The 23,050-nt window shown below is 37.9% G+C and overlaps 2 protein-coding genes, 1 long non-coding RNA gene and 5 other non-coding genes across 12 annotated transcripts; 1 reads left to right on the top strand and 7 right to left on the bottom strand.

The window, feature by feature from the left end:
* Positions 1-161: 161 nt before the first annotated feature.
* Positions 162-14,370, top strand: arl2 (ADP-ribosylation factor-like 2). 2 transcript variants are annotated; one of them, XM_041985530.1, is made up of 5 exons: positions 162-330; positions 12,418-12,528; positions 13,419-13,581; positions 13,709-13,789; positions 13,890-14,370. In XM_041985530.1, exons 1-5 carry the CDS (start codon positions 326-328, stop codon positions 14,022-14,024), a joined length of 495 nt encoding a protein of 164 aa, XP_041841464.1. In that variant the 5' UTR covers positions 162-325; the 3' UTR covers positions 14,025-14,370. The 2 variants fall into 2 exon arrangements, with proteins under 2 accessions (XP_041841464.1, XP_041841462.1); XM_041985528.1 differs by lacking the exon at positions 162-330 and adding an exon at positions 11,953-12,152.
* On the bottom strand, positions 2,288-10,109 carry batf2 (basic leucine zipper ATF-like transcription factor 2). The gene is made up of 3 exons (XM_041985527.1): positions 9,768-10,109; positions 8,134-8,253; positions 2,288-5,477 (listed from the first exon to the last, which is right to left on the bottom strand). The coding sequence occupies exons 1-3, from the start codon at positions 9,855-9,857 to the stop codon at positions 4,383-4,385; spliced, it is 1,305 nt and encodes a 434-aa protein (XP_041841461.1). The 5' UTR covers positions 9,858-10,109; the 3' UTR covers positions 2,288-4,382.
* Positions 14,371-15,825: 1,455 nt separating the features above from the next.
* Positions 15,826-20,297, bottom strand: LOC121639941. 4 transcript variants are annotated; one of them, XR_006010286.1, is made up of 15 exons: positions 20,227-20,297; positions 19,617-19,647; positions 19,358-19,387; positions 19,034-19,081; positions 18,798-18,843; positions 18,577-18,622; positions 18,274-18,320; positions 18,020-18,062; positions 17,800-17,835; positions 17,414-17,482; positions 17,176-17,234; positions 16,961-17,073; positions 16,668-16,700; positions 16,245-16,282; positions 15,826-16,041 (listed from the first exon to the last, which is right to left on the bottom strand). It is a non-coding gene; the product is annotated as an uncharacterized LOC121639941 (long non-coding RNA). The 4 variants fall into 4 exon arrangements; XR_006010285.1 differs by having other exon boundaries at positions 16,961-17,043; positions 20,227-20,296; XR_006010284.1 differs by having other exon boundaries at positions 16,961-17,234.
* On the bottom strand, positions 16,114-16,188 carry LOC121640885. The gene has a single exon (XR_006010614.1). It is a non-coding gene; the product is annotated as a small nucleolar RNA SNORD31 (small nucleolar RNA).
* Positions 17,304-17,379, bottom strand: LOC121640886. Its single transcript, XR_006010615.1, has one exon. It is a non-coding gene; the product is annotated as a small nucleolar RNA SNORD31 (small nucleolar RNA).
* LOC121640887 lies at positions 17,618-17,724 on the bottom strand. Its single transcript, XR_006010616.1, has one exon. It is a non-coding gene; the product is annotated as a small nucleolar RNA SNORD22 (small nucleolar RNA).
* Positions 17,906-17,975, bottom strand: LOC121640883. Its single transcript, XR_006010612.1, has one exon. It is a non-coding gene; the product is annotated as a small nucleolar RNA SNORD30 (small nucleolar RNA).
* LOC121640882 lies at positions 18,153-18,217 on the bottom strand. Its single transcript, XR_006010611.1, has one exon. It is a non-coding gene; the product is annotated as a small nucleolar RNA SNORD29 (small nucleolar RNA).
* Positions 20,298-23,050: the final 2,753 nt, after the last annotated feature.

Raw genomic sequence — 23,050 nt, 5'->3', positions numbered from 1 at the left:
CAAGGAAGAGAGCTAACCAACAGGTAAGATGTAAATACTTTATTGTGAGACTGGAGGTGGCAGAAGGGATTGAATCCGTGTCAGACGAGGCGGAGAGCGGGCAGACTGAGTTCTCAGAAGGCAGCTGTGGTTTCCAGGCAGGAGTCACAAGGTGTGGCAACGATCCAGTGAAGACTGAAGACCAGCCTGGAGCTTATATGCAGGTGTAGAGTGATGAGCGTCATTCCTTCCAGCTGCACTGCCTTTTTCACAAGATCTGCCTCTTTTCCACACGAGGGAAAAGGGGAGGGGGAAGCACCAGAGCAGGGAAACCCATGACAGGTCGATGAGGTAAGAAGTCTGACTGAAATTTATTAAGATTTCTGCTTTCATTTAAAGTCATTAAGCTGGTTAAATACAACTTTCTCAATAATCTTGGATATTAAAGTGAAGTTAGAGACAGGTCGTTGTTCATTATAGAGGCATCTAGAATCTTTTGCTTTAGGAGTAGCTAAATGGCAGCTTCCTTTAGTGACTTGGAAAAGATGTCTGTTGCCAGCATGCTGTTAACTATAAGTAGGAGATCACTTTCTACTGAGGTAAATAAAAAGTTGGATGGTATAATGTCCAGAAAGCATGCTGTTGATTTCAAATGGCAAACTATTTTTTGTAGGATTTTTAAATCAGTCATAATAAATTGTGAAATAACCTCAGTTATTTGCTGTTATTTATTTTAGAATTATTTGGTGACTAACCAAAGAACGATTACAAGGCCATTTCCAGACAAATTGGAGTCCATTATTCTCCAGAAAGATTACTCTCAAATGTAAAACATCCAAAGCAGTTGCCAGTCTTCTCAGAAAAGAAAACCAAGGTTAGACTGTGTAATGCTACAAAAAAAAAAAAAAAAAAAACTTAAAATAATCAAACTCAAAGGCTCAGTTAGCACATTAAATGTAAAAATTCTTGACAGTTCAGTTAGAACAAAACTGAACAAGTATGGATTCTTTGGAAAGATTACAGGAGAAAATCTCTTATGCTGCTGGTTATTGGTTTAAAATCTAACAAAATGTTTCTGAGAAAACTGGCTTCCCAATGTGTGTTTTATCTCCTGTTCTCTTTTTTTTCCACTATTAACATTTCCTGTGGCAGTGAAGGAATGACACTTTTTAAGTATGCCAATGATAAGGCTTTGGTGGCTCATGTGACTGACACAAATGGACTTTCTGACTACCAACAGACAGTTGAAATACTAGTAAGCACTTTTCAAGACAGCTCCCATGGGCTTAACACCACAAAAACCAAGGAGCTGTGCTGTGGGGACAGAGGAACTGTGGACTCACAGCAGTCCCCACTTTTCAAGCCCCTCACCATTACTGGTCAGTCAGTGGAGCAGGTGAAGTCTTTCAAATACTTAGGGAACTGAAATCAACTCGGGACTGAGTTTCAACAAACGTCACCTCCATCTACAAGAAAGCTCAGCAGCATTTTCACCTGCAGTCAGGTCTTTCATTGTCAGCAAGGACAATCTGGCTTTGGTCTGCAAATCACTCATAGAAACCATAATAACCTTCAACATGGCATCCTGGTACAACTCACTCACCACCTAACATAAAGCCAAACTCTCCCAGAAAATGAGACAGGCCAGTAAAATAATCGGATCCCCCCCCAAACCCCCACTCCAGGAAAGCCATACCCATTACACAGGACCCCACACACCACTACACCCATCCTTCCAACTTCCAAAGTCCCACTGTCCTGGAAAAACAAATATTTTAAAATCTTTCATTCCCACTGCCATCAGCACTCAGAAGTTTAAAATAAGCTTAGTCTTTTTGAACTTATTGTGTTCATGTTATTTTATGTTCTATATGTTTTTATCTGGAGCCTGTCAAAGAGAAATTTCTGTCACTGGGACAGACAATAAAGTTTATCTTATCTCTAAAAAAAAACACACAGCAGCACCGCTTAAGTTTGCAAACGTACACCTGACTATAAGACCACAATGTCCTTTGGACAGATTAAACAGAGGTTGTGTTTGGTAGCACCATGTTTACAGAAAACCACAAGAACATCTCACACAACTATCCACCACAGCGGTGGACCGGATGATTCTGACTTGTTATGCAGCCACACTCTCACTTTGCATTTATTGAGTTAACCATGAACTCTTTTTCAACCAAACTCTACAAATAAGCATCAAATGTGAGTTTATCTGTCTGATAACTAGCTTGGCTTAAAATGGGTTTACAGGAAGATGATTCAAAGCACAACAACTAACCAAGAAAAAAAAAACCAAGGTGTTGAAATAACTCAACATTTAGACCACAACCTGATTGAACTGCATACTGACTTTTTTTTTTTTACTGTAGCATAGAATAATAAAAGAAAAATATGCAAATTGTGAGCTGACCAAAACCATTTTATTTTCCATTTTATTTTAACCAGCGTTAGAGAATAAATATAAAAACTTAAACAGTCATAACTTAAACTTTCCCCCTTCAAACCTCACTTTGAATCATAAGCTATTATATGGAATTTATGCATCTCACATAATTCTTATACACAAATAAAACAAAATAATTTATAGAAATCATCACCCAGAAACCCAAGCTTGTCATTTTAAAGCAAACATTTCCTAAAAAATACTATATTTATATGGAAACAATTCATTTTATTAAAGCAATAATTAATCTAATAGAACATTCTCTTTGGCTTCTTACTCAACTTGCTGAAAATGACAATAATAAGTGATTTATGTAGCACATCTTTTATTAAATTATGAGTTTAGACTCCTAGGATAGATGGATGTTAGCAGGCCGTGAGATTTGAAGCTGTCATCATTAACCTCTTCACCTTTTTATATTAACACCATGGAAAAACAATTCCAGATTGAGTATTAAAATCACATTCTACAACAATATTACAAACTGATCCTAAAACCTGTCTACTTTTGTAAAATCATTTGGCTGGTTCTGATCACATTGTAAAAACAAATACAAAGAGGTGTATTGAGTCTGGAAGTTTTGGGGCTTCTGCAGGTTTGAGAACATTTACGAGGAATACAAGTAATAAAATATAAATCACAGAAGTATGATTAAAGTAAGCACAAATAAAGTAGATTCAGCTTTTGACAGATAAAGGAGCAACACTTATGAGCTAATGTGTATGTTATTTTATTATCATTATTATTATTTTTAAAGAGCATGTTGCCAGATAATACTTTCTACTTTCCCTGTGATCCATCTAAAGTGGGTTTGCATGATGCACTGGTCATTACATGTCAAATGAGAGCACAGAAACACAACCCTGCTGCATACACTGTAATATAACCAGAACATGTTTACCACCACCCTTAGCTGCCTCCTGCACTAGCTATAAATAAACATCAGTAGCAGTGGAAAATATGGGATTGTGTTCTTGGCTGTGTGTGTAAAAAAAACAAGCCATTTCGTCAGGTTGAAACACAGCATGCATGCAGCTAAAGCAGGCTGGGAAGTTCACTTTGGCACAGTCTTGTTCTTACATTGCAGCTCTAGATGTAAATTATTCTTAATTACATTTCCATGAAGATGCAAGAAAGGAAGCTCCACCCAAAGGCAAAGCCGTTGCTTGTTGAGTCAGACTTGCAGTGTCATTGAAACAAAATAAGACACAACTTTTTACCAAGAAAATGATGGCACTGTTTTGTGGAAATTTGTGTGCTAGATTTTACTGAGAAATTGGTTTATATTTCATTTACTGGTGAACTACTGACTCACAAAAAGCTTGATTATATGACTGAGCTTTTGGTAACTGTGAAAGTTAAATATTTTTAGCAGCAGTTCCTAAAAGCTCAGCAAGGCACAGAGAAGTTGTTTCTCACAGATTCTGACATAAAGACCAGTTCAGGGTAGTTTTTCCAGCCAGCAAGACCAGATGCACACCATCTATGAACCTAAAGGAGCTTTGTCACAACTTGAGAAAACCCTGGCAAAGTCACAGTGATCACTTCATATAATTGATATATATAACAAAAACTATTGAATATCCAAAATGTGAAACTTATATTGATATGTATTAGGGAGAACAGTGATTGGCTGCAATATGAGGATTCAGTAGGTATTTTGACATAACAGAGAATTAAAAAAAACTATTTTCTTTTCTGCAACATCAGTTTTGACTCTTTTGTATCTTGTACCTGTCTCAAAAAACATGTATACTATTCTCAATGGCTGAAAAAAAGCAGAGTCCTTGACATTAGTTTGAACCTATATAAGGGGTTCATATATATTTACACATCCTTGCCCTTTGATAGTAATGTAATTGAAAAAAAAATCATGGTTTAGCTTGATTTGCTACAACTTGATTGTATGAGTGTGAAGACTTCAACTTTCCATAAATTAAATTACTTCTGTGTAGTGTTACTCATCACTAATCCCATTCAGGATCCAATCATTTCTTTCCAGGAACTCAGACAGAGAAAGGTCTTTAAAGGGATCCAGCTGTGGTGATGGAGGAGGCAGTGATGGAAGAGGCTGAGTGAGAGGTTCGTCCGTACTGCTGGAGGTAGATTGAGTGACATTAAGTGGGCTGGGGACAGTGAGCAAGGAGAGGATTGATACAGAACTGGTTGAAACTTGTTGATTATAGCTCTGCCTCAGAGATAAAGGCAGAGTGGGGGGTGGCTCCAAGCACACATGGGGTAAAGTGGAGAGAGTTTGAGAAGCAGGATCTGGAAGAGGTGATGGTAAAAGTGCACATGGGGGCCTTGAATTGTTTGGATTTCCACTGAGCTGATATGGATGAAGCTGAGGCGAATTCATGGCAGGACATTGTTCTGTCACACTTGTGTTTTCTGCTTCTAAAGGCGAGAGAGAGGCCTGCAGGTTATGTGAAGCAGATGAAAAAGCATTCCCGGGGAAATAAGAACTTTGAGACAATGAGGAGGTTTTATTTTGGAGGATTTTTTCTGGCTGGTGCTTAGCATCTGCAGAGGGAGCAGGGTTTGAAACAAGGCTGGCACAGGAGGGAGGGACATTCGTTGACCTTGATGTAGTAAGAGGTAGTTGACTGAACAAAGAATGAGGAGCTGTGTGTGAGGAGAAAGAGACTGAGTAAGGGAAAGTGGATGGACTAGAGGAAGAGGATGCGGAAGAGGAAGAGACTTTAGCTGATGAGGCAGCAGATGAGACTACTGTTGTGGTCATCAAAGCAGAAGTTGAAGGCGAGAGATTAGTCTCTTTGGTGCAGTTAAGAATTTGAGAAGCAATACTGGGGGATACAGATTTAGCTCGTGAAGTGGGCGTGGAGTTTGAAGCCCGGGGAGGGCTGGAACTGCCTTGATGTTTGGCTAAGGAGGACACAGAGGGGCAGGTGGATGACCTGGATGCAGAGGATCTGAGGCGGCAGTAAGGTTTATGCCGCTCCAAAGCTGTCTCATAGAACTGTAGGTCTTTTTTTAATGCAGCAATCTCCTTCTGCAAAGTCGAGTTTGATTGCTCCAGACACTGGAGCTCCTGAGGAAACAAAAGCAAAGAATAAAAGTAAGAAATTAAGCATCTAAAAATAGATAAGCAAAAGAGGAATAGGTCACGTTGAGTGAATTAGTTATATCTTTATAATACCTAAGAGAGCCACTCACCAGCCATAAAAGTGATTAAAGACATAGATCAAAAGACAAACTAGACTAATACAACATCCCACCCACATATTATCACACCAGTCCTGCCTTGTACTGTAATAAAACAATACACACAAGCAATAACAACACCTGTTTTAAGACCTTCCAAAGTACCGCAATAGAGAGCGCAAGATCCCCAGCAGAGATCTGAGATGCTGCTTTTCATTGCACAGCAAGTTCAGCTTGAAGTGAGTGAGTGGGTAGGTGGCGTGGAGAGCAAACAAAAAAGGTGATTCCCCCCAGATCGGTGAAGAAATTCAGAGTTTGAGTCGACCAGTTATTTTTTTAAATGGCTTTGAAAATTAAAAACATACATTGGTACCTATTTAGAGCATCTAGAATGGAAATGTTTCCCCTACAGATTAAAATACAACTGTGGTTTAAATTTTGCTGTGTTAAGAACACGAAATTCAAAAAGTCACAAATAAAGCAGAAGTGTTGTGTACTTGTGAATCTAATCTACTGAACCATGAAACCATGAGCTGCTGACATGAATCAAAAGAGTGAAAGCAAAAGTCAGAAATTCCAGCATACAAATAAAACACGCACATAATTTCAGTAAATTGCAGCAGGTATGATGATAAAACTACAAGTTTTGCTTTCATGTTGTCATATAGAGAGGGGTGTGTAAGCACAGTGGTTTATTATCTTATAATAAACCGCATGAAATTCAGTTTCCATCACCATTATAACACTGGTTTTGTTCAATTTAATGTCCAATTAAGATACAGAAATAGTAAAAACGCTTTTGAGTCTTTTCATTCTATTTCATTATATGTAATAAAAACCATTTACCAGATAAACCCTTCAGTTTTTATTGTAAATTATCGACTTTACCCTCATGTTATTTGTGCGTTTTGAAAATGACAAGATGTGTGTGACACCTTGGGCTTGAAAAATAAATATGTACATATGTTCTTTCAGGTGACTGTGGGTTTAACAGGGTGTGAATGTGCTTATGTGTAATCTTGTGTAGGATACTAAGAAGAAGCTGGTATTTCTGGTGCACTGACGACTGTTTCTTCCAAATAGCTCGTCCTGTCAGACTAGTCTAATAAACAAAACATCTGAAAATAACTAAATAATTTCTGGTAAAGTTCTCGAACAGGCTGCTGTGTTGGTAAAGATGTGGTTAAAAGTGGAGAAGCTCTCTCTTTCTGTCCGATATGTTTCAGAATGGACTGATTTTACTTAATATACCTTTAAAAGACTGTTTGTTCCATTTGCCTCTGAAATGCTAATACATGCCTAATATTGTTAGATCAATATAATTTCTTTGCAAGGTGTAACTAATAGTTCAAATATAGTTTGTGCAAATCAGCACACACACCGGAACTTGTTGAGCCTAAGTCTGAGCCTAAAGATGTTTCATATTTTTAGAAAGCGAAAGTAAAGGTTGAACAACTTTAACATGACCCTAAAGGGCACCTCCTATATTAAAAATGGTTCTGGTATTTCCTGCTCTATTGTTAAAGTGGTTCAGCGCTTTCCAATAAACACAACTGAATCCACAGCTGATGTAGAAGTGATGAACAAGCTTTATGACCGTTGGTGTAATATCTTAAGATTTTTTTTTTATCTGCAAATTTGCTTAAACGAGGGACTTTGTTGTTTTTTTCTGACATGTGACTACTTTGTGTGTGTGTGTGTGAGGATAAAATTGTATCTCAAATAAAAAGCTTTTACTTGTGCAGATTGGGTTCCTGGGCAAGGACATGAATCACTTCATCTACTACGAATTAGAGATTTGACTCATCTGTAATGTGAGTTAGTGGTCAGGAAGTGGTAACCTAAAATCAGTTTACACAGTCAGAGGGACAATAAGTTTCCCTTCAGTCAAAGGTGAGAATGAGTTTAAAGGTGAGAATGTAGAAAGAATAAGAGTTGGGCAAGTAGTACTTATTTATATGGGAAGAGTAAGTAGCAGAAAACAGATTGTAAGCAAGTATGAAGGGCTGACATCTGAGTGCAGACCAGTGCATGTGGAATTCAACCCTTAGGGGGAAAAAATGCAGATACAGAAAGGAAAACAGACAGGAATGTGTGTGTGTGTGTGTGTGTGTGTGTGTGTGTGTGTGTGTGTGTGTGTGTGTGTGTGTGTGTGTGTGTGTGTGCGTGTGCGTGTGTGTGCGTGTGTGTGTGTGTGTGTGCGTGTGTGTGTGTGTGTGTGCGTGTGTGTGCGTGTGTGTGCGTGTGTGTGCGTATTTTTGTTGGGCAGAGATAAGAGAGAGGGCAACAGGGAGGGCAACACAGTGAGTGAAAGTCCTTCTCCTAAAGCAGAGTATTTACAAGAAACGACTCCAAGCTCCCAGATTACAACACCAGTCTCACAGCCTATGGGTGTGACTGAGAGAGAGAGAGAGAGAGAGAGAGAGAGAGAGCGAGAGAGAGAGCGAGAGAGAGAGAGAGAGAGAGAGAGAGAGATGGTGATGATGGGAGGCAGCAGGAAGGAAAGTAACTATTAAGTCTTACAAGAAGTGAATCTTTCAGACCTGATGAAGCTCATCTGCTCTTTCAGTTTGTTTTTTACGGCTCTTCCTCGCTGCATCTCTGTTCTTCTCTCGCCTTTTTGACACTCTGGGTCCCATCTGTTGCTCCTCTCCTTCCCTCTCCTGCAAAAATGAGCACATAAAAAATTAAGCACATTCAGGGTGATTTACAGCTCACAATTTGCATGTATACAACACTTTTTTTTATAATTATTTAAATGCATTCTAACATTGCCTGTACCCTTTTTTCCTTTTACCACAGATGACAAAAACTTTTTAATATTGAAACATGTTGCGAGAATAAGGTCATGAGACAACTCAATCACATGTGACACCTCATACTAAAAGAGGCAAATAAAGATGTGAAAAAACAAACATGGGAAGGAACTCGTGATGCAAAGCATCTAAAAAACAAAGTCAAAGTTTGCAATCCAGCATGGTGAACTACAAATTAAACAGTGTTTGATCTGTTACCTGGTTGGATCTTTAGAACGCCCATCTGCAAGTTGAACTAATTCTCTCCAACAGCCATCAAGAGGTTAAATATTGATGTAATTTTTCTAATACTGGTGGAATGTGTGAAATTATAAGCGGCGTTTTGGGGGAAGTTAGCTTGTTTGACATGACTGCGTATGTTGACGTTATGAGTGATGCAGCGAGACAATGAAGTACATTTAATTTACTTTAAGTTCTAAATCTATCTTTAAGAAAATCCTTATCAAAAATTAAACCAGTGCCTATAAAGGGAATTTGAATAAATAAAAACGGAATAGACTTCATTATCTAGCTATAATGGTAGTATTGCAAAGTGTTGGCAGTTTGGTGAGCGAAAGAGAAACATGAGGCAAGCCCCTCGTGAGTGAGCATGATATGTCACATATTTAAAACTCTACCAGAAAAATTCATCCTGTGAAATCAGTATTTATGTTAGAAGGAACCGATACAGCTGTGAAAGGTATGATTATTTAAAGTGCTTACTGCCATTAAAAAGTAATATATATATATATATATATATATATATATATATATATATATATATATATATATATATATATAAACTTCCTTTTACTTTACTCTGTCATAAGATTACATTCCATACATTTTGGCAGACACATTTATCTGTTAGTGTATTAAAAGTAACCAGGAATGAACATTATCTCGTTTTAAAAAGCATATACATAACTGAACAAATAAGCACTTATCATCACAGAAAAGAAGAAATGTGAAACTTGGGGGTGCAAAACTTGGACATGTTCTATGTAGAGGCCAGTTGGGACAGACAGAAATTAGTAAGAACCTCCAGTAAATAAGCAAGGCTTACACTGAAACAGTGACTTGTCAATCACAGAATATGATGTGCATCTTCATTCATTACAGGCCTACAGGACAGCCAAATGTGGACAAAAAAAAAAAAAAAAGTTTATAACATCCATTATAGTCCTATTTTCAGGATGTAAAGATGATATAATGTGGTATATTAGTGGGTTTGGTTGATATTAGTGTGATCTAATAATAATAGCTAAATATGATTAGATGATTGAAAATAAATAAATAAATAAATAAATTGTAATTAATTAATTAATTAATTAACTAATTAGTTAATTAATTTTTAATTTTTTTTAAAAAGGTAGACTCACCAGTCCAGAGGTGTTGCTGGAGCACTCATCGGCTGAGAGAGAATCTAGGTTTTGGGGCTCACAGCCGCTGTCCATAAATAACAGTGGCATCTCTACTTTTCCTGTGGCAGATTAGTTGTACGCTTTTCTCCGGCGGGACGACCCATTACCCTGTCCAGATCATCCTTGCGGCGCGTCTGCACGTGAAACAGCTGCCATTCAAACTCTGGCTTACATCCAACCCGCAGCGTGCTTCAAACTGCAGATTAGTCAGGTTTGGGAAGTTATTGCTCCTGGTAAGTAGGGCTAGCCTCTATTTGTGGTGCAGCTGAATGTTTGATGATTGCTTAGTGACTTGTTGCTAGGGTGTGCAGCGCAGAATGAGGAGCTAAATCGGCTGGTCTTTCGGCTTTTGAGCGCAGGAAGCTTGCCACATTACAGACGATGATGCAACATCATGCTGAGATCTCTTTCGGTTTCTCTTTATTTGAAACAGTCCTGTTGCGGCGTAAGACCAAGCTGTGCTGCTGCTTTCACGTACAGTGTGCTGCTTTCACTACGCTAAAATGTTCACACAAGTTGCTCGAGCTAACACAACTTTTTCACGAGACTTTGAGGTCCTTATCCGCAGCACCATCAGTATAAAAGAAAATCTAGCTCCTGATAAACTACATCTCAAGTTTCAGATTGAAACCCGTATACTACAGCTAAAGCAGCAACTGAAAATTTCGACAGCATGTGAATGCACCAATATAATTAAAATGCTTTTGAACGGAAGAGCTCTGAGCTGTTGACCATATTAGGGACAGGCTCGGTTTTCCCAAACGCTCAGGGAATTTCTGGAGCGTCTCTGCCAGGAAACGAATGACCAAGACCCCCAAATCACTGAAATGAGATAACCGTTGAGAAGAAAGGGTACTATTGAATCTGTGATATGGAGGTGGATGCCTGTTTGTTATGCTAGGTAATCAGCAGGAGCCCCATGACTCAGATGACACAACCATAGTTGCTTTCATCAGGGGAGATGAGGAGGGGGAGTACAGGAAACTTGTGGTGAGTGAGTGTCATGTGGGAAGGATCAGCCGCAGTTCAACACAGTAACTAAAAGGACTGGTGCTGGACGTATGGTCCAGCTAACAGCCCTTATCTCCACAACTCGTCTGTAGGGGAGTGGCTATTAAGAAAGTCACATCTTTCAAGTATTTGGGCCTCCTAAAAAAACAAACTGGACTGGACTTCAAACAATGACCCAACAGGAAGGGGCTGGGGGAGTCGTACCAACAAGAGAAACACACACTGCCTGAATTAAATAATATTTAAAGGCGATATCAGTTATTATTTTAATGAATTATAGTGATATTCTAATTTTACGTAATAGAATTTATTTTTTATTAATTTGACTTAATTGAATTGTATGTTGAGTTATGATCTATGGTACATCTAAGTAGCTAGTTATCTTCTTATCTTAGCTTATCTTATCTATGTCAACTTGGCACACATCCTCTTCTTGCCCACCTCCTCAAGAGTCCACTATTCCTACTTTTGCTTCTACATTTAGATTTAAATCTAGATTACAACAAAGGGCAATGCAGACGCAACCACTATCATAAAAAGTCCTAAGCAAAATACTCAATCATTTCAGTGATTTCAATAGGTGGATTTAAATTTGACCATTCTTAATCTGTAGTGGTCCAGTCTAGTTTATTGAGGGGACCTCCCATTAATCTTAAGTCATCCACAATCCCAATGTCCACTTCCTGAATGTTCTTGATCTTAAACTACTTTCAGAAGAAAAACAAAAAAAACAAAAAAAAAAAAAACAAAAAAAAAAAACTACTTTCAGAAGTCAGCCATCATATAGAGTATACAGGCATTGTTGAGCCGATCAGCCTTCCTCCCTGTTTTTCAGGTCAGTATTGTCTGCGTGGATGTATTCCTGTGTCACATGCTTAACACATTTTTTAAAGATATTTTATTTTATAATCTCTGTACCTAAATTTGTTCTGTATATTGCGTTTGTCAGAGAGCTCCCAAATAGTGTTATTTCTGTATCTCCAACAATAGACACACGATGGCGTAAGGCAACGTCCGCGCCACACAATGACCACACCTAAAATTATCCTTCACCAATCAACAAACCTCTACCGTCTGAAATAACCAATCAACGCTGCCTCTGTGACAAATTAACCAATCGTAGCCTACATGGGGCGGGATTTGTATTGTCGTTTGTTCCGGGATCACAATGCAGCTCCGGGGAGCTAAACATCTTTTACATATAACTTTATATTTTTAAATTAATATTATTTTTTTGTGGATAACATTTGAGCTGAAAAGTGCCACAATGGGGTTACTAACAATTTTGAAGAAGATGAAGCAGAAGGAACGCGAGATGAGGCTGCTCATGTTGTATCTTTTCAGTAACGGTTTAGCCTAGCTAGCAACCACATAGCTTTATAACTTCACCTGAGAGAAGAAAGTGCAAGTTACAATTTAAGTCCGTCTGGTTTGGTATTGTGGATAACTGCTGTATGATTGTTAGATTTGCTGCTGTAGCACTTTTAGTTGACTTAGTAAGTAATGAATTTACTGTCTGTATCTGTCAATGGTGACGAGAGTGCTGCTTAGATTAACTTGTCAGATGTATGTAATTTCTTTGACCTGGCACGTGCAGGGGTTTGGATAACGCGGGGAAGACCACCATCCTGAAGAAGTTCAACGGAGAGGACGTCACCACTATCTCTCCTACACTGGGCTTCAACATCAAAACACTGGAGCACAGAGGGTACTGCGCGCGCACCTTCTCCTGCCCGTTCACATATAGTTAAGAATTGATATTGGTATTCATGTCATTAACTCTAAAGACATCAGTGAAACTACCATGGAAACACACAGGTCTGATTAATTAAAATAAGTTTTTATGTTATTTAACTGATGGAGTTCAGTGTCCTGGGTTTCCAAAAGAAAACATCCTCTGTTTTTCTCCCACACACTTTTCTTATTCTCAGTCCCTCTTTGCATCCTTTCTTGTATCTATTTTCTTCTTATCAGAAATGCAAGTGGAGTAGATTAAGACTCAAAGAGGGAAAAGGAGAGAAAAATTATATGTCTTCATTCCAAACCATCATTTAATACCAAATAAAATATCTCTGGCACATGCCATTATGATTCACAATGTATGTTAGTTTAACAGTGTTTGTGACAACATATGTATTAATTAAAATTTAAAATATATTATATGGCCTTCTTTGAATGATATGGATGCTAAAAGGACTTCAGCAGTGGATACACCTTTTCTCTTCCTCGACTTTCCTCCAAGTGTATTTTGGGAACTGAGATGGCCTTCATAGATCTATATTTAGTTCACAGGCTAGCAGAAAATACAAAACTTCTTAAATATTTTCTTAAGCACTTTTCATGAATCTCATTGGAAAATTAGGTGGAAAGCTGTTTGAACCAAGTGTAGGAACAAGAATATTTAAAACAAGCAAGGCACTTGCCAGGACTAGAATTGGAAACACTGGCTTACTGAGCTAGTTGAGTGGACCCATCACTCAAATAATCAATGAAAAGATCTAGTGCACAGTATATTAGAAATAATTATTGCAATATAATTGAAAGCAAGAAAATCTTGTTGTAATCTCACTGGTCTTAATTCTCTGTTTCATTTTGTAGATTCAAATTGAATATCTGGGATGTAGGTGGTCAGAAATCGCTGCGCTCTTACTGGAGGAACTACTTTGAGAGCACAGATGGGCTGGTGTGGGTGGTCGACAGCGCAGACAGACTCAGACTGGAGGACTGCAAGCAGGAGCTCAGTGTACTGCTGCTGGAGGAGGTAAAACTTTGAACCACCTTTTCTTGATCTAACTTGACCAATCAGTCTCATTTACTCAGTAAATGTGCAAGAACCCAGACCTCATCAGATTTTTACCTACGATGTGTTGTTCCTTGTCACCCTGCAGAGGTTAGCAGGGGCAACGCTGCTGGTGTTTGCAAACAAGCAGGACTTACCAGGAGCTTTGTCCTCAGAAGCAATAAGAGAGGTGAGCTGTACTCCCACTATACAGCGAGTCTTACTGTAGTCCAGTGTAATTATAGATATATTTCATATTATTAATGTTGTACCTTTGTGTTGTCATGCAGGCTTTGTCTCTGGATAAGATCAAAAGTCATCACTGGTGTATCATTGGTTGCAGCGCAGTAACAGGAGAAAACCTGTTAACTGGAGTGGACTGGCTTGTAGACGATATCGCTGCAAGAATCTTCACCACAGACTGAGTTTGGCTTCAGTCAACAACCGCTACCTGTCTGATGTCAGCTCTAACTTTGTTCTGATATGTGCCATACAGGCTTCCATCTTTTTCTCTCCAATATTTAATAAAGAGCATCGTGCTGCTAACATCTGGGCATATATATTGTCTTCAAGTACACTCAACATGATTAACCTCAGATAACCCAGTAGTAGTTTGCTATGATTTGTTATATTGCACTAAGTGCAGTTCAAATTCCCCAAAACTTTCTTCAGTATTGATGAACACAAAATATAAATGTACACAAAGATTTTTTTATTGGTTCAGTAGTTTCTCCTGGTTCTAATATGTTATTAAATGAATTACTAAATGCTTTTGGTGATCTCATTTGAGTTTTTTTTTTCTAAGATGGCAAAATAAACATTTCATAAAATTAAAATGTAAATAATAAAAAGATTTTCTATAAGATTACAGCCCTCACAACTCATCAGTAGTACCACGAGTTGCTTGGATTTTCAGGGTAGTGATTTTTCTTCTAAGTTGGAAGTGGTACTCAAAATGCAGTTATGCTCTTTTAGCCACCATTACCTTCAGTGCTAGTCAGCAGAATATGCAGCTCGAAACAGACTAGATAATAAAAGCAGATCAAATTTATAGAAAAGTGATTGTCAGTCTTGGATCATTTGTGACGCTTTTCTCAGTTATAAACTATTGAAAATGCCTGTGAAGGTTCTCATTCATCCAGGTGATGATCTCCCAACATATCTGCAAAGTAGACATTTAGCTCTCATCCAGGACTTTTTCCAAATCTAATCGAGATAGTGGAAGATTTAAGTAACCTGTGAAACCACAATGTTAAAATCTTGGACATAGAAGACAGGTGATTTGAGTGGGAAGTGAAAGAGGCCATCTACACTACTAAAAAGAGTTAGGGGTATTTAAAAAGTATAAGTATAATTATGTAATGGTAATTCCATCTATAACTAAAAGGAAAGCTGACAGCAATAACTTACGATGTCTCAGTATAAAGACTGTTTACATACTAGTTTTCAGTGAGCCAGAACCAGTCGATTCATGGTTGACATTGTTGTGCCAAATCACCTTCATTGTATCTTTTTCAAGTACTGTCACAGTAAACAATTGGACATGTGTATTCAAAAGTTTAGAGAAGCCATATTAAGTTAACCTGTTAAAGGTAAGTGTGCATTTTAGGTTCATTCTGACATCACATAAAAAGCTTTATATAAGCTACCTAACATTTTGTATTTGAATGTCAAAGTAGAGGACCTTCACTTGAATCTCCTCACCTACAATCATATCCCTGCAGCCATCCCAGACAGACACCTCTTCATTTTAAATTATGAACAATGCAAGACTACATTAAAATTGGGATTTATACTCACACCTGTGTACAGTAGGAACTAATAATTTATCCCAGTTAAAAAAAATCACTGCTACAAAGTTATAGGCTGAGGGAAAGGCAATAATCCTACTGGATTTTATGCTTGGAGAAACATGACAAATTATTGTATCAATGCCTACAAAATTCTTTGCTGCATCCATGAAATCCTTTAATCCTGCCACGAGATGCGACAGGTAACAGGGAGGTTGGCAGAGGATGCTTCCTTGACGTTATAGTCTGAGATTTTAATGTTTTTGTCAAGTAGCCTAGAAATAACGCAATGATGCTGTAAACAACCTTATGCAGACACCACACAAATATAAATCCAGCTTAAAGTGCAGTAGTTTCACAGGCTACCTAAATATGCCACCTCATCCCTAATACATTTTCTTGCACTTGTCCATTTACCGATTAATCAGAAGAGACATGACTGTAACAGGTTTTATTTAAAATACAAAATTAGAAAAGTGTTCAAACCACAAATTTAAGCAAATCAGGATACAAACCTATGTAGCCTGTGAGTAATACATTAAAGACAGTAAAGTGACAGATGATGAAGAGGCACCAACAACGGCAGCGATGTCTGAAGAAAAATAATATTTGGTGCGGCAAGGCTTTATGATGACCCGAAGCTCTGACTGACCTGAAAAGTAAAACATTGTTAGAAGACAGAAGAGTGTTTGGACATTTACAGCAGTGTGAACAGTGATCTATCAAAAGATCAGAGGGGATACCAATCAGTCATGAATTTTCAGACTGGGGCGGTAATAAAGAACTCATCACTTCTAGTCACCAAAGTAGACGTTCCATTATCCCATTTCATACTAGTGTCACTCGAAAACTCACCAGTATTTACTGAGCATCAGGCCAGTGACGACGTCGGGCTGCCAGAGAGGGAAGACACAAAAAGACAACCCTTAATGGAGGCCTCATGCATTGATGCAATCTAAAGCAGCCATTTTAACTTGGCTCTAAAGCACGTGCCTCGCACCATGTCTTTTTAAAATTCCTCAAACTACAGTTTTATTGTAGATTGTTTTACTGGAGTTGTGCTCAGACTTCGGCTCTCAGTCAGACCCACAGTTAGGCCCAATCCATCAGAACTTAGCAGGTCACCTTACACCTGTATGGGGCAGGGTTCTCAGTGCCATACAGAGTCAACAAGATGAGGACACCAACTGGGAATGGATGCAATAGCCAAAACCATCCATTGACTGTTTGGGATGATCGTCATCACTTGCACAACTCCAGTTCTTTCATCTCGTTTACCTTCAAGTCCATGTGCATGTCCATCTTCTCTGCCTGGAAAAAGACAAAAGGATTAGTAATCCAGTCTGAACACAATGGCAGCAAATCAGTCTTGAGTGGTCAGGAGATACCAGATCTAGCAAGTTTTAATTAGTAAAAATATAAATTTACAGACATGCAGCCTTATCCACAACCTACTCCACCTTTCCATGCAGCTTATGGAACATTAAGGTTTAGATTACAATCTTCCAGCATGTTGCCTTAGAAATAAAATATCTTGTCAACAATGATACTGTAAATATTCATTTTGTTACCAGGATGTGATCAGAATAGTTTTCAGTCATAAGCTCTGCCAGATCTCCCTTCTCCATCAGAACTCCAGCAGGTCACCTTACACCTGGGAACAGACAGGGTCCTCAGTGCCATACTGGGTCAACAGGAGTCGTTGCCAAGAGAGGGACAGTCGACTGTTAACTCAGGCTTCATCATTTGCACGATCCTGGTAACTTTATGATATGGGCTTCCTCACCTCTAGACCAGTCTTGAATGCAGAAGGACAACAGACCCCTTGGGACATGAAGAGTGAACCTGCAACAAGTGAAAACAATAAGCTACACTGTTGGATGGACTGAACTGGACAGCTAAATGTAAAATTGAGGGATCAGAGGGGATACCAATCCGTCATGAATTTTCAGACTGGGGCGGTATAAATTAACTCATCATTTCTGCTCATGGCTGGAGAGTTCCAGCACTGACCAGACACCAACCTCGATAGACATCCTGCCCACTTGCTTCACTCTCATCCAATCTTCATGGCTGGACAGGTACCCCTCCACCTAAAGAGCAGAGGCAGAGAGATGGTTTATCAAACATGTTCAAAAATTGCACATCTTGGTCAACAAAAGAGTCAAATTCAGTTCAGATGTGGCACAGATATTTCCACAACCATGTTTCCAGTCAGACTATTGGTAACCCCAACAAGCTATCCCCTTATTGCCATGGTAACACCAGTGGGTTCACCTTTTCAGGTCTGGCATTAACACAAGGCGTAAGACATGTGCAGGTGTCATCATGAAGGAAACTGGGTGTGATGCACCTGTGTCGATCTGCTTCTACGAATACATGTCCTGCTAGCTCAGGAGGGATCACTCACCAGGATGACGGCAGCTTTGCGACCAAATTCAGAGACCTGCAACAGACATTATTAAATTAGGGTTCAGAAAGAGGTCTGATGAGCACCACTAAACATTGACCTCTACTGATGTCAGATATTCCATTTCTCAACAGTATTTCAGACGAACGAGATTCCAAAAATATCTCATCATTTCCAGCAGGTCTGGGAACTTAAATTTGTAAATGCACCAAAGTCTCACCTTTAACGGGACCATATCCGTGGCACAGAAGCAGCTGAACCACCTGGAAGACAATTTTTTTTTATATTAGCTACTTTTTCCACCTATTTTGCAGTACTGAAAATTTGAGAAAAAAATGAAATAAAAAAATGCAGTTGCTCAGATGTTCGTGTCGTTTCACATCGGGTCAAAGTGAGCTAAGTTTAATCATCATTGACACCGCATTAGAGGGGCTGGTCATGTCATCTTTGACCACAGAAGAAATTAATTCTTACCATGAATCTTAAGGGTAATCACTTTCAAACCAGACACTACAGAGGTCCTGCAGAAGAGGGGAAAAGGATCTTTCAGTAGAGAGCAAAAGTAATTTTGGTTGACATTTAAATATTTGCATGTTTGATCAGGGCTTTGGTGACAAATTGCCATGCGACATTAGTCGTCCAGGTATTTGATGGGTGCTAACCCATTTCATCCTTTCAAACTGTACCACACCTCTCACTTCACATCACAATACCAGATGTGAAAGGCATTATGATATCAAATATTTACACACACACACACACAATCTGGACACTTACACATAATGAGGAATCTCCACTCAGAGAAGTCATGTAGAACCTCCACCTAACAAATATATATAGATTAGATAAATCCACAGACTACAGCTTTTAGGCTCAATTCGAGGTAATCAGATTAAAAGATTGACATCACTATGATCAGGCATATGCTTGTCAATTTTTAAAATTCATCATGTTTGCACCATTTACTAAAAGTTTTCACATATTAAGTATTTCTGTACCTTTCCAGCTGCTTTGAGGAGCACTGTAGACAGAGTGAAGGCCATCCTGCAAAGAACACATACATTTAGCTCTGAATGTAAAGTTAAAGATGGGTTGTAGTGTTTTTAAACGGGCAGATCAGAATAATAAGCCATCATCACAAGAGTCAGGCATATGCTTGTCTGTTATTAATTCATCAGTTCACGAGCCTTCTCCTTGAATAAAATATAAATAGAATTGCCAAAGTGTTGCTCACCTGCATAGGTTCCTATGTCTCATCTTCAAAAGAAGAAGCTTTGAACAACTGTTGGGAGAAAATTTAAGGTACATGTGAATCCAAAAACCAACAAGTTTACAATTGCTTATGACTTTCGGAGCCAACATGCTTCTCAGAATCTGGTAAAGGAGTATCTTCAAAGGCCAATTCAGTAAGAGAGAGTTCAGAGAATCATCACTGCAGCATACTGAGCTCCTCATAGGCTGCAGAAGCAATCACAGGCCCATCTCCTTTTTGTGGAGATGCAAAGCCAATTTACTAAAGCTACTAAAAACTAAACCAAGAAAACAAAATTGTAATTACCTCATGTAGGATGCAACACAATCCTCGCACCTGAAAACAAACAAGATGGCTTTAAATGAATGTCAGACAAGTTATTTTATTAACAAACATCCAGCTTCATGCTACTCAGAATATTCATTTATGATATCTTCAATAGATTTATTCAGTGAGAGAGTTCAAATGAGACATCACTGTAGCACATGCGGCACATTATGCCTGCCATTTAAGGTGTTCATACTATAAATGTATAAAAGGCTTATTATAAAGATTATGTAAATACCTTTACTGGTACTGCGCATTGGGTAGTTCATCTGCAAAATGACCAGAGTTACATTAGCATGGTGCATGGTCCCAATCTACCACGTGATCGACCCATGCAACGTGTTGGGAGCGGCACGAGTCGGTTAAAAAAAAAAATCCAAGTTGCAGAAAAATACGTCTCACATCAGAATAATTAAAGTGCAATCACAGTCATTCAGTACAGGTCTGTGAAAATTATCATCATTGAGAGACGATGTCAGCAATCGGCTAAACCTAGAGCGGCCATGTCTGCACACTAGACATAAAATTTGAAATTTTAATTTTTGACTCACACAATACTACCAGCAATGTTGAAACAATGTGTCTACCTTTACGTCAATAAAGATATTCAGAACAATTAGAAGTATTTTCTGGTGGATGGTTGAGGATTGGTTTTGGCTCAGTTTGGTGTTGCACTACAACACCGTTCAGAAGCTGCTAGCTTAAACACCAGTTTGTACGGCGGGAATAAACCACCTGGCCTACCTGCTGCAGGTCTACTGCAGTTACACATTTTTATAGAATCACCCACTAAGCATGAAAACTCTTACGATAACAGAAAAGTAGAGACCCTTGATTATTAACCTTACCTCAACTAGATGTCAGAAGGAAGTGGAAGAAGAAACCGTCGCATTTGGGTTTTATGTCCGCCGACAAGACTCCTCCCACCAGCAACTTTGACCGGGAAAACTACGACTATTCACATCGGCTGTTTTCAGCTTTGAATGACTTTATACACTCAGAACTTATTACTTCTAGCAGAAATGTTTATTGAATTTATGTTTTGTTTCTTGTTTTTTTTTTTTTTGTTTTTTTTAATCATTTGAAGACAGGTCTTCGGAAAGCGGTTTGGGAACTACGTCATTTCCGTTATAGACCATTGATGCTTTTCTCCACTAGGGGGCAGCAGAGACACATAAACATCCAGCCGCAGCAGTATTTACCTGTCAAGTTTTCCGCAAACTGCACGAAAATTTGGATTGTAGCTCTGACTAGGTTTTTGTGGGAAAGTTCCTTTGTGGAGGAATTAATTTATGTAAAAGTTGGTTAGCCGGAGGACAATTTTGTCTTCACAAAAATTTAAAGAGGTTTCTTTTAAAAGTCAACATAAGATTTTCCCAGTAAAACAGAAAAAGTAAGAAAAATAAATCTAGAGAAATCTAAAGGACATTTATGGATGGAGTCAGAGAGGACATGAAATTAATTGGTGTAACAGGGTGTGATGGAGTTATCATTCTCTTTAGCAACCCCTGAAGGGAACAGCCAAAACTGAAAAGAAGATGTGGGGCATTATATTAGAAGAAAAATTAGTCACACAGCTACACTTTAATTAAAGAAAAAAACATTATAATATGTTTTTAGATTTACAAACATGGACTAGAATGTTCCTTTCTGCTCTGGATATGTTAGTACTTCAAAATTCCATTTTACAATTATGTTAAAACATAATCAGACTCCAAGTTTAACACTTAATAAAGTACTTTACAAGTACACCAAGACAACAGATGGCCGGATGAGTAAGTAATTCATTAACATTTTTACTAATGAATCGGAAAAAAATTATACCAAAACACTCTGTACCTGATTTTCCATTAACTTTTATAAAGAAGAGGAATGTACAGCACAGTCTGCTGCACACAAGCTATGCATAAGTTTAAGCTCTAAAGGTTCTAGACAAGAAACCATTAATATTTCATCACTGTAACATCTTAGACAAATTCTTGGTTTTCATAACTTATAAACCTGAAATTAGCTTGTTTAATATACAAGGGACTCCATGGGCTTCCGGTTTCTCTTTTAAATAAGTATTTTATAGAAGCCTGACAGTGGTACGATGGCCACCACAAGAGGGGAGTTTGTGGTGCTATTTAGACGTTTGCTTTTGGTCAAGCATCAATGAAAAGTAAAATTTCGAAACCTCCTGTTCTAAGAAAGTGTTCCACATATTCCATCTTTATGATGATTTAAAGAACATCAATACTGTACTAATCTGTTCAGCTTGGAAGCATTATTTTTATAAAGCATACAGTATAGTAATATAAAGTAAATCTTGGCTTTCTTTGAGAATCCACTAAAAAGTACATACAGCGCAGCGCACAAACAGACCTGCATTCAGCAGCTTTTATTGCTACTCTATGCAAATGATTTTACAGCTCTCCATTTAATGTGTTTGGTCTTTTGCATCTTGATTCTTTTCACAAAGAGGCTGAACGTCAGATACAACTTTCTGCTATGAGTAAGATGCCTGCAGCCAAGGGCATAAACGGTCAAACGTGTTGGTTTCAAATGTGTTTTAAGACTAAAAGACATGCTGAGGTTTGGTTCATTAATAGTGAAGTCATGGATTTCCTCAGCTTTGTTTGTATTGTTGACATGACAAGCTGAGCCTTGAACTACTGTAACGTGGTAGAGTGTGATATGCATACTCTAATGGCACTGGATTATTGCTATTAATGGGTTTTAAAATGCAGCAGTTTAACATCCCATTGCTAAACATCTATTGAACACAGCATTAAAGAAATTAGTCATCATAGATTCAGCGTTTCCTTGTGAGATACTAGACCAGGGGTGTCAAATTTATGGCTGGGGGGCCAATACCGACCCACCAGAGGGTCCAAATTGGCCCGTGGGATGAACTTGGTAAACATGTAAATAACAGATGACATTAGCTACAATTACTTCATAAAGGTAACTGTAAATCTTAATTTGTCCACGTGAGGTTGCATTTATTTTTAAATATACAATATTTCCAAGGCACGTGGCTAAGTTGTTTTTTTTTGTTTGTTTTTTTTATGAGGTGAGTCCATTCAGGGGTCAGGATTATAGATGTGTAAATGTACAGGTATGTACATTTTACTTGTAGCTCTTGAAAAGTTACTCAAATCATAATGTGAAATACTGTATTTTTCAGTTCCAGATATTTATGATTAAATATTTTGCAAGCTACACACATGTAAATGTGAAAATACGTAAAATAAATAAAAATAAGTAAAAACATAAAATAAGGTTATAGCCCATGTTAAAAATATAATGAAAAGGTATATATATGAAGTTTAAAAAATGTATTGAACTTTATAAATAAAATAAGTGTATGAAAAAAAGATCACATTTAAAAATGAGAAACTCAAAAACATTTATTTTTATTTCATTAGTTTATAAATATATTTATATATAAATAAATATGGTATATATTTTAAATATATACAATTAAATTATTAAATTCAATTAAATTAAATAAGTAAATAAATTAGACACATAAATGTGTAACTGAAGCAAAATAATGTTGAGACTGCACTCATTTTTAAGAAATTTCAGGCTGTTCATAATATGTTTTCTAAAGGGATAATTCATTAATTGTAAACATAATGATAATGTACTTGTAGTAAAACAAAGGGAAATTTTGTAGTTTTTGTT

This window comes from Melanotaenia boesemani, chromosome 5 (genome assembly GCF_017639745.1).
Source record: "Melanotaenia boesemani isolate fMelBoe1 chromosome 5, fMelBoe1.pri, whole genome shotgun sequence".
NCBI lineage: Eukaryota > Metazoa > Chordata > Actinopteri > Atheriniformes > Melanotaeniidae > Melanotaenia > Melanotaenia boesemani.
This window is presented reverse-complemented; position numbering and strand designations above follow the sequence as displayed.